At 35.9% G+C, this 15,889-nt stretch overlaps 2 protein-coding genes across 3 annotated transcripts in view; both read left to right on the top strand.

Moving 5' to 3' along the window:
• Window positions 1-15,889, top strand: part of dipk2aa (divergent protein kinase domain 2Aa) — a 419,818-nt gene that overhangs the window by 164,420 nt on the left and 239,509 nt on the right. The gene's annotated exons all lie outside the window — the stretch shown is intronic.
• The window catches only part of pls1 (plastin 1 (I isoform)), a 60,610-nt gene that overhangs the window by 14,344 nt on the left and 30,377 nt on the right, over window positions 1-15,889 (top strand). For both annotated transcript variants that reach the window (XM_056471909.1, XM_056471917.1), the window contains exons 2-7: window positions 3,834-3,944; window positions 4,202-4,362; window positions 4,459-4,588; window positions 9,992-10,124; window positions 10,242-10,320; window positions 15,610-15,775. In XM_056471909.1, coding sequence (XP_056327884.1) covers window positions 3,834-3,944; window positions 4,202-4,362; window positions 4,459-4,588; window positions 9,992-10,124; window positions 10,242-10,320; window positions 15,610-15,775 — 780 coding nt within the window. The remainder of the gene's footprint in view (window positions 1-3,833; window positions 3,945-4,201; window positions 4,363-4,458; window positions 4,589-9,991; window positions 10,125-10,241; window positions 10,321-15,609; window positions 15,776-15,889) is intronic.

The following is a 15,889-nucleotide window of genomic DNA, read 5'->3' as shown; positions in this document are numbered from 1 at the left end:
GGCTTTTAAACTCGAACCACCTTCGACAAAAAGAGTTCTTATAGCAACAGTTTGCTAGTCAGTGTTTACAATTAGCTACAAGCTACTGTGTGTAACACATTAGGGCATGTCAAAGAGTCAAGCCTGGGACATTTTAAACCTCAGGTAAAAGGAATCCCGTTACCTTGTTTCACATTTGACATGGCTCTCAATTTACCCTGGGTTAACAGTTAATCCTGGGTACTCATAAACTGCTGTTTCACACAAACTAATGACACTTCAATGGACAAACCTGCTAGTGTTGCGCATTCTGAGTGGGCTTTTTGAATAAAAGTTAATATGGTCTCTTATTTATTTAGCTTTTTTGTCACAATTTGACATTTTCTGCTTAATAGTTGAGAAATACTGCTTATAATAAATAGTGTTTGTGGTCACAGGTGTGTGATTGAGTGTTAGTATGTAGTTGTAAGCTTTTAATACCATATTATTTCATACTGTATGATTTGGCACTACATTGTAGCAGGGTTTCTGGAGCAGGGTTTCATAACGTTAATTCTTAGTCTCACAACAAAATGTGAAAGCCCTGTTTACTTACATCTGGCATTTTAGGGTAGAAAGACTGAAGTGATACTTCCTGTAGAAATATTCCAGCACTCAATAAAATATTTTTTTTGCTGCTTGTTCAAACTACTTATTTGAAATGAGCTGAAACAACATAAATATGGAGGTATTTTTGGGGACAACTTAATTGTTTTATGTTCAATCAACTTAAATTTATTTAAAAAAAAATAAGTTAGCTTAATCTATCAGTGTTGGGACAACATGTGGAAACTGTGTTGAACACAGAATTTCGTTATTTACAATTTTGGAAAATCATATAAGACCCTTTCACACAGTGATTATGGAAAACATGGATAATGTGATCCGGGAATTGTCCTGGGATTAATTTGATTTAAGCTCAGCCTGATCTCAAGAGGAAAATAACTATTTTACATATTTGCTGAAAAAGTGATTTCATTTGTACGGTAATTTTAATAATAGTCTAAATCTCACCACTAAACTGATGAGGGGGATGAGCAAATTATACTAAAATTGTACACTAATTAGCCACTGAATCAGGAAGTTAAGATTTTTTATTTTTTAATTCCCAGGTTCTGCTGGTTGACGCATTTGCCGAATTTTCAACCAATTGTAACCGTTTATGTTGGTTCAATTTAGAATTTCCCCAACCCTTACAGAGCTCGCGAGATCAGAGTGAGTGCTCCTACACTGAAAAAAATTATTCAGAGATGATTCCTTGGATTTACAAAAATTTTTTACATTAAGTGGTTGTAAACAATTTATTTGGGTTGAATTTAAACAAAAAATTAAGTTGAATTTTCTTAAATTTAATTTGTTTGTTTAAATTCAACACAAATAAATTGTTTGCAACAGTTTTGTAGACATAATTTTTTTCAGTGCTGGCCCCACCCTGATCCAAAAGTTACGATTTGCAGAGTGATTTTCAGGATTCTGTGTTTGCTTTTACATTTACATTTACATTTAGTCATTTAGCAGACGCTTTTATCCAAAGCGACTTACAAATGAGGACAAGGAAGCAGTTTACACAACTATAAGAGCAGCAGTGAACAAGTGCTATAGACAAGTTTCAGGTGTGTAAAGTCTAAGAAGCTAAGCATTAGTAAATTTTTTTTTTTTTTTTGAGAGAGAGAGTACAGTTAGTGGTATAGCCAGAGAGGCAGTTAAGATTAGGAAGGAAAGTGGAGACTTTTACACACAACCCATAAAGATCACATAAAGACATGCCATTGGGGTTGTGGCCTAAAATGAGATGAAAATGCAAGGCCGCCAAAAAACAGGGTATACAGTTGGATAAAAAGAAAAGCAGAAGTGATTAATCAACATGGAACTTGATCAGCTATTGAATAAAAAGGTTTATTTACAATATTGGTTCTGGTTTTTGTTCACACTGCGCTTGATCCGAGACTGATCCCGTCAATGTTACTCGGTTTCAGCCTGATCTCACAAGTAAATTGTCAGAAAAGTGGCTAATACTTACAAATTCATACAATTTAATAACAACATGAAAAGGTATGATTTTAGGTGGCATGGTGGCTTAGTGGTTAACACTCACAGCAAGAAGGTTGCTGGTTTAAGTCCTGGCTGGGCCAGTTGGCATTTCTGTGTGGAGTTTGAATGTTCTCCCCATGTTGTCGTGGGTTTTCTCCGGGAGCTCCGGTTTTCCCCACAGTCCATTGACATTCGCTATAGGTGAATTGGGTAAACTAAATTGCCCATAGTGTATGAGTGTGTGTGTGTGTGTGTGTGTGTGTGTGTGTGTGTGTGTGTGTGTGTGTGTGTGTGTGTGTGTGTGTGTGTGTGTGTGTGTGTGTGTGCGTGCGTGTGTGTGTGTGTGTGCGTGTGAGACTATGGGTGTTTCCCAGTACTAGGTTGTAGCTGGAAGAACATCAGCTGCATAAAACATATGCTGGAATATTTGGCGGTTCATTCCACTGTGACGACCCCTGATAAATACGGGACTAAGCCGAAGAAAAATGAATGAATAAATGAATGTATGATTTGTAAAAGGAAGCATGCCCCTTAACCCTACCCCTCACTGGAGGATTAGCAAATCGTAATAAATGAGATTGTACAAATGATTGCGAATTAGCCAGTAAATCTTAAAGTTTGCCATGAGATTGCTTGTTTGCCAACCTGGTATCATTCCTGGGATCAATCCTGGGGCATGTTTGCATTCACAAAGATTGCATTTCAGCTATTTTTTTTTTTTTTTTTGCAATCTTTGCAGTGCACAGTGTGAAAAGAGATGTGGCACCACAAAGGGTAAATAACTGTAAAAATGTATATTTTAATACTTAAAAAATTTGTGTGATTTTTTTTTTTTTTTCAGAAATTAACATTTTTATGCAGTAAGAGGGCATTGAGTTGATCAAAAGTGACAGCAAATAATGTTATATTTGTTTAAAAAGGTTTTTAAAGTTTCTGTTCTAAATTAATGTTCATTAATGTTGAACTTTGTTTAAAAAAGTTTATAGAAAAAAAGTTGAGCAGCATAACTGTTTCCAAAAGTAAAAGTACTTTGTTTTGCAGTCCAGTACCACAAGTACATACAATATACTTATTGTAATATTTATATTAACAGCTGGGTAATTGCTAACCCTGAACTTACAACCAATCCTAACCGTATCCCATGTAGTTGTCTTATATAACCAGTACTGTCTGTACACTTTAAGAGCATATTCTATATAATAAAGTGCAATTTTAGTATAATGACCATGTGACCATGTTAAATTAACTAGTATAGGTGCCCCTCAGGGTTTTGTATTCTCTCCTATCCTGTTTACTTATACACAGGTGATTGATTTAGTCTTCATGAGACCAATAACATTATCAAATACTCTGACGACACTGTAATCCTAAGCCTGCTGAGGAAAATTAAGGATATAATGTAATATCAGTTAAAGATTAGGAACTTTGTGCAGTTGTTTCATATGGACCATGTGAAATTAAAAATTGGAGAAATGACAATCAAACGTATAAACTACTTACATAAAAAAAAAAGCCATTATTTTAAATTGTCATAACCATTCACAATACAGTATTTTAATCAAACATCTCTCTTCTTTATCTCAATAAAGTTAACAAAATAATAAAGTCTTACCAGCCTCAAGCTTTTGAACAGTACAGTCTGTGTGTCAGCAACTCATATAACTGTATTTTTAGCATTTGTGTTTTTACCAGTTGTGTCCACTGAGGATTTGCTTATCACGAAGATATAAGGGTGGACAAACTGGATATATAACGCTCAAACTCTCTCTGAACCTGTTTGGCAGGACCCTTTTTGCATGGTGTGAAGTGCTTCGAGGAGACCAGCATGGAGAACAAAGTCACACAGATCTCTCGAGAAGATCTGGAGGACCTGAGAGAAGCTTTCAACAAAATCGGTCAGTTCAACTCATTGTGCACTGAAATATGTCAAAGGTTTGGAATCACATGACTGAGTCTGTCAAACATTACCAAATATTACAATAACTGACTTCATGTAAATGTTTCTTTTTTTTATTTTATGGATGATCATTGTGGTTTTAGCAGTGTTTAGTTGGTGTTTTTAGTAGAATACCAATGTATTTTGTCAACGGTTTGCTGCAGTAATAGATTCATTTGCTATAAAGTGCAATATTGAAACTGTATTTCATTGTAGATATCGATAACAGTGGCTATGTGAGTGATTTTGAGCTTCAAGAGCTCTTTCGAGAAGCCAGTTTTCACCTCCCTGGATACCAGATACGGGAGATTGTGGAGAAGTTCATTGCCGGTGACACCAACAAAGATGAGAAGATCAGTTTCGAAGAGTTTGTTGCAGTAAGTCTGACTATGAGTGTCGTGTTGATGAGGCGTTATCGGTCTGAGATTGTCTCAGCTTCTGATCATGTGTTCTGATTTCAATAATATCTTTAGATATCCCAAGAGCTGAGAAGTAAAGAAGTCAGAGAAACTTTCCGCAAGTGTATCTCCAGGCGGGATGGGATTCGGTCATTTGGTGGGACATCGGGGATCTCGAGTGAAGGAACCCAGCATTCCTACTCAGGTGGTGTTATACAAATCCTGGATTCTTTAAGCAACACACTACTTTTTGGGGGGTGTGGGGTGTGTGTGTGTGGGGGGGGAGGGGGGGGGGGGGTGGAATAGGCTCATTTTAAAGTATACTGAACAGTTAAATTTGACCATTTTCAAATCCATTCAAAAAGCAGTGAGCGCTTTTAGCTTAGCTTAGCATAAATCATTAACTTAGATTAGAACAGTGTTTCTCAATCACGTTCCTGGAGGACCACCAGCTCTGCACATTTCCATGGGTGCCTCTGAAACTGCATACTTCCATACTATACAGTACGCTAAAATCAGAATGCGAGCCGAGTAGTATGTACAATTCATAGAATTCGAAAATCTGTATGCGAGAAGTACCCGGATGACTTACTACTTCCAGCGAGATTCTGAAGTGCGCATCCCATGCACGCAACGCTATCCCATGGTGCCCCGTGAGAGAATTCATGAATGGAAGTGAAGCGACACAACTGATGCAGGTAGGTCACGTGACCATGACAAAATGGCGGATGTAGTACGTCCGAATTCCATTCATTCTTCTCACATTCATGCTGTATAGATTGTGCTTTTCTAACGGCCGAGTAGTACGTTTAAATTCAAAGGCAGTATCTACTGAGTAGTAGGCGGTTTCGCATGCAGCGCATGGCTGTTTCTCAATTCAAGGAACGCAGAGAACGGACTTGCGTTCTTGTGGAGACCGGTCTTGCCAGGTGTCCTTGGAAGAACGAACTCGGGAGAACAGAGAAGGCGTTCTGTGAGAAATGAGATGCTGGGTTCATCCTGATGGTCACGCGTTTTTAATGGAAAATTATTTAAACATTTCAGCATTCATACAACGATTAGTTTTTCCCTTTTTCAAAATATATACTAATGTATAAAAACATTATAAGTATACGTTGCACAATTTAAACAAAACAGATTTTAATACAATTTTCAGCAAACAAACACCCTTTATGTGTTCATTCCTTTATTAAGATGTCCATGGTGATGTTTACTTTTACCGTTTCATTTAGGGAAACTCCTGAGGTAAATAAGTTCTGTCTCTGAACTTTAATAATTAATCTATATAAAATGCTGCGCTTCACACCTCCACTCGCAATGACTTCTGGGACTTCTAGAGGGAGTTCGGCGCTCAAGTCTGCATTGGTGCATCCTCGATATCAAGATCACATCCGGGAAGTTTCACGCGTCGTTCGATCTTTCGGTCTTGAGTATTGGAACTGAACTTTGGCAGCTGATGATGATGTTACATGAGGACGCAAGACTGCTGAAGAACGCATATTGAGAAGCAGCCCCTGTCTCCATAACGAAACACACCTGATTCAGATCATCAACTCATTAGCAGAGACTAAAAGACCTTTAATAGGTGTGATAGACAAAGGAGACATCCAAAACATGCAGTCTTTGTGGTTCTCCAGGAATGTGGTTGAGAAATACTGGATTAGACCATTAGCATCTCGCTCAAAAATGACCAAAGAAGTCCTACTCGTGGGCATGTCGATCAATGCAACAAAGTTGAGAATCCTTCAACTTTATGCAAATGAGGAGCGGCTTTCTTAACCGACAGCCAATAGGAGTACCAGTAGAGCTCACATAATCCTCTCTCAGCTCGTTAAGAGGCCGGTTGTATTCTCCATGCTGTAGACCTACACAGACCTGCGTTTGCAGCAGATCGCCACCCAGATCAAGAGGCAGCTACAAAGTCGCTGCTAGTGTGAACGAGGCATTATAAAAATCTAATATTCTTAAAGCAACACTCCACTTTTTTTTTTGAAAATATACTTATTTTAGAGTAAATTTAACAGTTTACTTTGACCGTGCTTAATGGTCTATTCAGCCAGTCTCTGTATCTGTAGGGAGCACTTTGTAGTTTAGCTTAGCATAAATCATTGAATCGGATTAGACCATTAGCGTCTCACTTAAAAATGACTAAAGAGGTCCTAGTCAGATGGTGTTATAAAATTATACAAAAGCAAAACCGCCTTAAAGACGGTGCCACCTGTGCCAAACCCGGGCCATGTTTGGCCCACATGCTTTATGCCAGTGCCGGATGAATGCTTGCTGTGCCAGCTTAATGCCAAATCTGGGCCACAATTCTTTGCTACCTGGGAATTGGCCGAAGTGTATGAGTAGATGTGTGTGAATGTGAAAGGGTATGGGTGTTTCCCAGTACTGGGTTGCAGCTGCAACGGCATGCGTTGTGTAAAACATATGCTGAATAAGTTGGCACTTCGTTCTACTGTTAAATAAAGGGAATAAGCCGAATGAATTTGTTCTGGCTTTTTTTCACACTGCACGTATACAAAAGCAACTTCGTAAACTTCGGTTTGCTATGAGAGTATCTCGGTTCATACCTTAAGCCGTATTGCATTTTTTCAGATTAAGTTTGAATACCTTTACATATTCTGCATACATTTGACAGCAGTTTCTAGTTAAAATGAAGGTTATGTGGCAGTATAACATCAGCAACCTTTGTTCCTTTTCAAATTAAGGTCAGTAGCGTGTTAGGTGATTTGTATGTCAAGGCCTGTTGACAATATTCAAAAAATGTGTTTGTTCTTTGTTCAAACTATTTATAGTCTATTTATAAGTTGTTGTTTTTTTATGGGTGGTGGGCATCTTAACTGTTTTATCTTCAATTCACTTAAATTTGTAAACACCAATAAGCTAACTTAACTCCATGTTATCTAAACACTAATCAATTGTGTGCATTTTTTACAGTGAAGAAGGATGTGTATCTGAAAGGTACAACAAAAAGTATTTCAGATATCAGAAATATTCAGAAATAATATAGACAGTGTCCTGTAGTGGATTTGTCTTCTGAAATGTACAACAAAATGTACACAGTGCAATGTATTTTAAGGTTTCGCGAATATGTATAGGCATGTATTTTCAATGAGCATGTGCTTCAAAAAAAAAAAAAAAATCCATCATTTTAAAAATATAAATATAAAAAATAACGGGTCAAATACATTTTTTTTCTCTGGTTCCATGTGAGATGCACAGTTCCATGTGGTACAAGCAATCAGAAAAAAAAAATTGTAATTATGAGTTCTACGATGCATATAACAAGCTGGAGTCTTGTAATTATGGTAATTCCAATATGGCGCGAACATACCTAAAATTCCAAGTGTAAAGTTGTAATCACTAGTTGTAGGAGGATGTGAATGCTTGTTATTCTGAATACTGTAATTACAATAATTACGAGACCACTCTTCGTTTGGATGGGCTTTTAGTGTGGAGGAAATGTTATTGAGCTAAACAACCGTTTCACTTGTATTTCACTATAAAGTACACTGTCAAAAAAGATCCATTATAATAATAGCAGTTTTCCATATTTTGTGATTCTTGTTTTAAATTTAAATTTTTTTCCTGTTTATTTATGCTTTTGAATTGCATTATAAGACCTTGATCTTTTCTTTTGATCTTTTAGTAACACTTTAAATAGTTTAAAGTGATATATTGTCTGCTTTGGTGTTGTATATTATAGTACAAAAGCCTTCTAATAAACTGCAGCTTCATTTTCTGTTATTTTACAGACTTATTTCTCTATATAATTTTTATTACATAATAAACATTATATTTCTTATTATATATTAAACATTATATTATTTATGATATTATGCATTATATTATTTCAAACAACTAAAATGTCAGTATAAGTCACTTTGTTAAACTGTACAGTGTAAAAAAAATCCAATTTACAAATTGTCAACTGTTTTCGAGCTCAGTGTTGAGTTTACTCATAAAAACCACTTAACTGCATGTTTAAAACGGTTTGTTTAATGAAAGTAAAGAATTCAGCTGAGATTTAAAAGTTTGATTTCTTCATTTTAGCATTTACAATGTAAAAAAATAAGTTGACTCAACTTAAAAATTAAGGGAAACCAGCTTCAGGATAGTTTTGAGTTTACTCAACTTAAATCGAGTCAAGTGCAGTACATGTTGAAAGTTGAGTCAACTCGAAAAACCTCTGCAGCAAGTTGCCTTACAATTTTGAGTTGAGAACTTTTTTTATAGTGTACTTGCACTGTTAAAAAAAATTAAAAGTTGACTTAAAATTTTAAAGCAGTCAGCTGCAAAGACATTATGAGCCCTATCATACACCCGGTGCAATAATGCGCAAGACATGTTTGCAGCAATGTGTTGCTACTTTCAGACCAGGGCAACCCTAATTTTCCCGTTTTGCGCCACGCTGTTTAAATAGCAAATCCGTTTGTGCCATTTTGTGAACTCATGGTTGTGCCGGTCTAGAAAAGTTGTGTGTTAAGGTGCAATGTTGGCACGTTGCTATTTTGAGGAACTAAAAAAGACTGCCCAATTTATAGACCAGCTGAAAGCAGGTCTAAAGTCCAGCGCAGAGTGCGTTACTTATGCGCCTTAAAGGCGTACACATTGCTTAATACACACAGGATGTACAGCAGTATGCAAATATCTTTACAAATGAAAAAGAATTAAATGATTAAAATATTACAAAAATTATTAAATAAATAACTAAATAAATATAATAAAATATAAATATAAAAACCACTGCCTGCATGCATTCTTCATCTCGGGGGGCTTTTTTCAGTTCATTCATGACAACTTGCTTTTGTATAATGTTATTATTATTATTATTATTATTATTATTATATGCATATTTATATTTGTTTTATTAAAATCAAGCTTAAATTTGTCCACCTATCGGGTTTTGGACCATATGGAGCATAGAACATATTTGGAAATAACTCCAAATTAGAACTGAATTTAGAAATAGTTTTTAAACAAATCTTTGCACCTAACAAATGAAATTAAATATGTAGGCTAATGGATGTCTTCATATATACAACACCATTTCCTAATACATTAAAGAGAAAAAAAGAAAGAGAAAGTAAAGAGGCAGAATGAAGGAGGCTCATTCTTTACCCTCACGCTGCAGATGGTTTGTTTAACTGTTATCTTGCTAGTGAAGCTTTCAGTTTTTCCACTTACAAAGTCTGCCATGTAAATAGCAAATGCGCCATGGTGCGTTGCAACTGACTCTTAAAAGGAATAAGAGATGAGACTCTGATTGGTTTATTCCCAAACCACACCCATAACTCATTAAGAGAATAAGCTCAACCCTCTTAGACCATACAATAATTTCAACAAATCTTTTTTCACATTGTCATTATGGGGTATTGTGTGTAGAATTTTGAAGAAATAAATGTAGTTAATCCATTTTGGAATAAGGCTGTAACATAAAAAACTGTGGAAAAAGTGAAGTGCTATGAACACTTTTTGTGCTGTGCTTGAGCACTAATTCTGAAAACTGTGAACGGTTTGAAAAGAGATGTGTCAATTAATGACCCCTGACACAAGTGGTCCAAATGTCATTCTGCTAATGTTTTGTTTTTCCATCTCTTCTCAGATGAAGAAAAAGTGGCCTTTGTGAACTGGGTCAATAAAGCCTTGGCAAACGATCCCGACTGCAAACATCTGATCCCGATGGACCCCGGGACTGACAGTTTATTCAAATCCGTGAAAGATGGAATTTTGCTGTGGTAATATACCATTAACTGTGGTTTACTCTGGGCTGCTCTCTGTTTGTCATGCCGTTAAATATGCTGGGCTATCATTTTTTTCATGTTTAATGTTCTCTTTGTCGTCTCTCTTTACAGTAAAATGATTAACCTGTCACAGCCAGACACCATCGATGAGCGGGTCATCAACAAGAAATGCACTCCGTTCACAATGACTGTGAGTACTTTCGCTCTTTTCAAATTTAACAAAAAGGGTCAACTTCATGTAATCTGTGAGTCAAAAGTAAAATAAAAACCAATATGCCTTCATATTATACTATTGAAGGCATTATTAAATGTATTACTACTTTGACTTATCAGTATTTACTTGTTGAAGTGATTATTATTAGCCCTCATGAATAATTAGCCCCTGTATATTTTTCCCCCAATTTTAGTTTAACGGAAATAAGATGTTTTCAACACATTTCGAAACAAAATGATTTTAATAACTCATGTCTAATAACTGATTTCTTTTGTCAAGATACTAGTATTCAGATTAAAGTGACTGTTAAAGACTTAACTTGTTTAACTAAGCAAGTTGGCGTAATTAGAGAATTCATTGTATAAAAGGTTTATTCTGTAGACAATCGAATATATATATATATATATATATATATATATATATATATATATATATATATATATATATATATATATATATATATATAGCTTAAGGGGGTAATAATATTGACATTAAAGGTCAACTATTGTAACACGGGGAGTGACAGAGACAACTGAAGTTTGGATACACTTGCAGGTTTAATCAAAGTCAGGCCAGCAATGGTCAACACAGGTGCAAACAGATGTATAAAGGCAGTCTAGAATCGTAGTCAAATGTATCAGGCGAGAGGTCAGAAGGCAGTCGGCAGACAGGGAGAACTAGGTAAACAAGACTAGGGTCAAAACACAGGAAAACAAGACTAGGAGAACGCGTTGAAATGTCAACAAGACTCGACAATGTGAATGAGTGTGTGTGCTGCTTAACTGGTGTTTGTAATCAGTCTTTGATGATCCTCAGGTGGTGCGAGTGTAATCAGTAGAGACTTGGAGCAGGTGTGAGTGCGTGTGTGGCATGACTGAATATGTAGTCCATGAATGGCGGATTTGTAGTCCATAGGTTATTGTGTGTGAGACCCAGCGATCTAGGAAGTTACGATCGCTGGTGATCGTGACAACTATAGAATAAAGGGGTTAATAATTTTGACCTTAAAATGGTTTTTAAAAAAATTTCAAACTGCTTTTATTCTAGCCGAAATAAAACAAATATAACTTACTCCAGAAGAGAAAAAAATATTAGAGGAAATACTGTGAAAATGTCCTTGCTCGGTTAAACAAACATTTTTTTTAAACAGAAAATAAAAAATAAATGAAAGTAGGGCTGATAATTCTGGCTTCAACTGTATATTGCTCATGGTTTGTTCATCTTAGTACTATAAATACATTGTACAGTGTTCCCAGTGTACTGTATTACATTGTGTAAATAGATATTTCATACTATTTTATATTAAGCACTGATATTATAAATATATTATATATAAATATAGAGAAAAGCACACAAAAAAGTTTTATTACAGTGTTTTTCATATTTAATTACTTTACATTCGATCTTTACATGTTCAGAGAGGTTTGCCCTAACCCATCTTCACCATCTTTAAGACCCATTCACACATATACAGTACACCACCAGTCAAAAGTTTGGGGTCAGTAGGATTTTAAATGTTTTAAAATAAGCTTCTCCTGCTCACCAAGGCTGCATTTATTTCATCAAAAATAAAATACAAATTGTGAAATGTTATTGCACTATAAAATAACTGTTCAAAGTAGTTTATCATTTAATTGAATCATTTATTCCAGTGATTTTAATGATGCTTTTTCAGCTTATTACTCTATTTTTCTGAGTCACATGATCCTTCAGAAATGACTCTAATATTAATTATTTAATTTTTTAAAATTATTATTATTATGATTATTATTAATAATAGTAATAAAATAATAATTTCATTTGAAGCTACATACAATAAGAAAGCAATTATTTAAAATTTTAATAAATATTTATTATATATATTGTTTTTAAAAATAAATTATTTCAAACTTATTGAACTAGATTATATGACAAATATATATATAATTGTGTAAAAAAAAATCCTAATACACACAATATCTGATATATCTGTACACGTTTTGTCTCTATTTACAGTATTTACATTCATTTAACCACTTTACTTAAACCACTTAAACATTTTTTAACCTTGAGGTGTTTATCTTAAGGACCCTTTAACACTAAAAACATTAGCAAGGCCTATAGGTAACAACAACTAATCAGATTCTGTTGCCAGTAGCCTTTCAGTTAGCATGACGACATATAGCACTAAACTGCTCGCAGTGACTCAAGTTCAAGTTAGTGTGTCCGTGTGAAATTTGAATTTACAGTGTTTATTTTGCTAGCGCACATTGTTATTAACTTGTTTTCCCTTGTGTCTTCGCCTTATGGCTTGCCTTTTTTTCACAATGAGCCTATGTAGCATTTCTATTCATTATAGGTCATGGAAATTCAGCTTTTTTTCAGTGAAAATCAGGGAAAAGTTAGGGAGTTTAGCTTAGAGTAGGAACCTTGAATGGACTTTTGTCTAGTGCCACAAATACACTTATTATTATCCCTCCTGAATTATTAACTCCCCTGTATATTTTTCCCCTAATATCTGTTTGATGGAATAAAGATTTTTCAACACATTTCTAAACATAATAGTTTTAATAACTCGTTTCTAATAACTGATTTGGTTTATCTTTGCCATGATGACAGTACAGAATATTTTACTAGATATTTTTCAAGGCACTTCGATACAGCTTAAAGTGACATTTAAAGGCTTATTTAGGTTAATCAGGCAAAACATTGTATAATGATGGTTTTGTTTAGTAGACAATTAAGGGTAGGGATGTCCAGATCTGATCACAAGATGGGAAATCAGGCCCGATCACGTAGTTTCAGACTCGATCTGAATTGGACGTTACCTCCCAGTCAAGACTCCAATATATATGTATTTTTAACACATCTATAGTTATGCAGTGGCACAGAGTCAGACCTCTTTCTTGACTTCACAGCAAAAGTGCGGCATGACATCACTGCCGGCAAAGCAGCTTGAAGCGGAGGCGAGTATGTCTGCGGTGTGGAAGTATTATAAAGTTGATGAGTTTTTTAGTCCTGTTGCAAACGTTCTTGATGAGAACAGAAACAGACTCAAACCTGACATGTTAGAGATGTTAGTTTTTATTAAGAAAAACATACATTTCCTACTGTGATGACAGCAAGAGTTAGGAGTGCAGTTCCTAAAAGCACATTAGCGGCTTTGCAAACACTGTGGCACTTTTATTTATTTTTTGTTTACATGCCTGCCGGGTGTTTTAAGTTGAGGTGCTATTTGTTTTTATATTAGATTTTTTATATTTACTGTTGCACTAAAGTTGAAAAGTGAAGAATTGATGTTATTTATTACTTGATTGTTCAGGCTACCTCACAGAAGTGCTCTGTTTGTTAACAGAGTTGTTTAATGTTAAAAAAAGGTGAATAAATAAAAACATAAGGAACATCCTGGATCTGTTTCTTCACTTTTTATTCTTTTTTTTTAATGTATTATAGAAGTATCGGATCAGGTTTTGATATCGGTAGATACTCGGACTCGAGGGCAAAAAAACCTGATTGGTTTTTAGGAACATTCCTAGGCCCAAGGTGTTTTTTACATGCATTTTTTTTATTTATCTTTGCTATTTGGACTAATTGGAACCTAATTAGAATAAAAATCTAAGTATCATCTTTTGATATGATGTACTTTTAGAGAAAAATGATAATGAAAACACTTTTTTCCTGAATTTTTTAAATGCATATTTAACATAGAATTTTTTTTAAACTTGCTTCGACTATCAGAGAGCAAAAACAAAAATGTTTCCTATTTTGGACAGTTAAAAATAGGGTTTAGGACATTTCATATGCTGCAAAACAGTTGCTGGATGACACTGTATGTATGTAACAAAATATAAAACATTTAAAGTATTTTAAATAGCCACTCAAGAGCTAAAATGTGCTGTCCACAAATGTGGACTCCAGCCCTAGGAGGTTAAGGGGGCTAAAATATTGACCTTAAAATGGTTCTTAAAAAATTTAAAACTGCTTTTATTCTAGCCGAAATGAATCAAATAAGGGCATACTCACACTGTGTACAGTTGCCTTGAACCGGGCGGCCCGCACTCACATTACATTCGGGCCTGGGCACGCTTACGTCATCAATGATGCGTTGTTCAGTAAGCACTCTCGCTCAGCACAGTGGAGATTTCTTTAGTTATATCGTTTCAGTCGTTTGGGATGCAGTGACACGCAGTCAAATGCGGACTATGCGAAGTCACTGATTCGATCCAAGACCAACGACGAGATGATCCCAAGGTTTCCATATCCTGGACCAGGCCGTATCCTGAGCAGCTACTGTGGTGGTCATGGAGGAGTGGAGAACATGAAACTGATTCCTGTGACGCTCCAGAGACAGACGAGTCTTCGCTGAGGCCAGCTTCCAGCCTCCGCCACTGAGACTGCAGCTCTGCACAAGACGTTTGGCCAGCGGAGAAATTAAAATGGTCGTGCCCAACTGAGCCTGGTTTCTCTCAAGGTTTTTTTTCTTCACTTTTGCCAATGGCTTGCATGATTTGGGATCTGTAGAGCTGCGCATCGTTGGATTTGCTCTTCAGTATTTGGACTCTCAGTAGTGATTTTGAAACCACACTGAACTGAGCTAAACTGAACTGAACTTAAACACTACAAACTGAACTACACTGCTCAAATTTACTATGACCTTTTATGTGAAGCTGCTTTGACACAATCTACATTGTAAAAGCGCTATACAAATAAAAGTGAATTGAATTGAATTGAATCAGCGACTTTTGATGCTCATAAACAACCATAAAGTCCTCCTGCTGCAGGTATTAGGAGGTTTGCTAAAGGAGCAGTGAGGGGTTTGCGTCTTTAATAATCTACGACAGTTTGCGTTCATTGAACAGTAAGAATGATTAATAAATCTATATGAAACAGTCCCTTAAAAGTCACGCCTCGTCTTCAGTTTCGGGCTCAAGCGTGCTTTGCACCCACATTAAAAGTGTACCGCCCAAGTGAACCGTGCTCAGGCACACCTCTTCCAACCGGGCCAGCCAGGTGAACTTGCGCCTAAGCCTGATTCAGAGTACTCACACTTGTCAAACAATCCGGGAAATGGGCCTGGGCACGGTTCGGATAGCATATTGTGAGTACGTCCTAAGACTTTCTCCAGAAGAAAAAATATCATAGGAAATACTGTGAAAAATTCCTTACTCTGTTAAACATCATTTGGGAAATATTTCACAAAGAAAAAAAAATCACAGTAGGCTAATAGTTATGACTTAAACTGCATCTCCTATATATATACTTGTTTGTGTCTCTCAACTAATGCAGGAGAATTTGATGTTGGCTCTCAACTCTGCCTCTGCGATCGGCTGTACGGTGGTCAACATCGACGCACAGGACATGAAAGCCGGGACCCCTCACCTTGTGCTCGGCCTCCTGTGGCAAATCATAAAAATCGGCCTCTTCGCTGACATCGAGATCTCGCGCAACGAAGGTCATTACTTTGCTCTGATAGCCTAAATAGATTTTCTTGTAATCACAGTGCTATCCAAATGGAGGCTCTAATTGCTGCCATAAATAAATAAAAGCACACATGTTCGTGAGTGAC

Source organism: Danio aesculapii, chromosome 2 (assembly GCF_903798145.1).
Source record: "Danio aesculapii chromosome 2, fDanAes4.1, whole genome shotgun sequence".
In the NCBI taxonomy this organism is placed as follows: Eukaryota; Metazoa; Chordata; class Actinopteri; order Cypriniformes; family Danionidae; genus Danio; species Danio aesculapii.
This window is presented reverse-complemented; position numbering and strand designations above follow the sequence as displayed.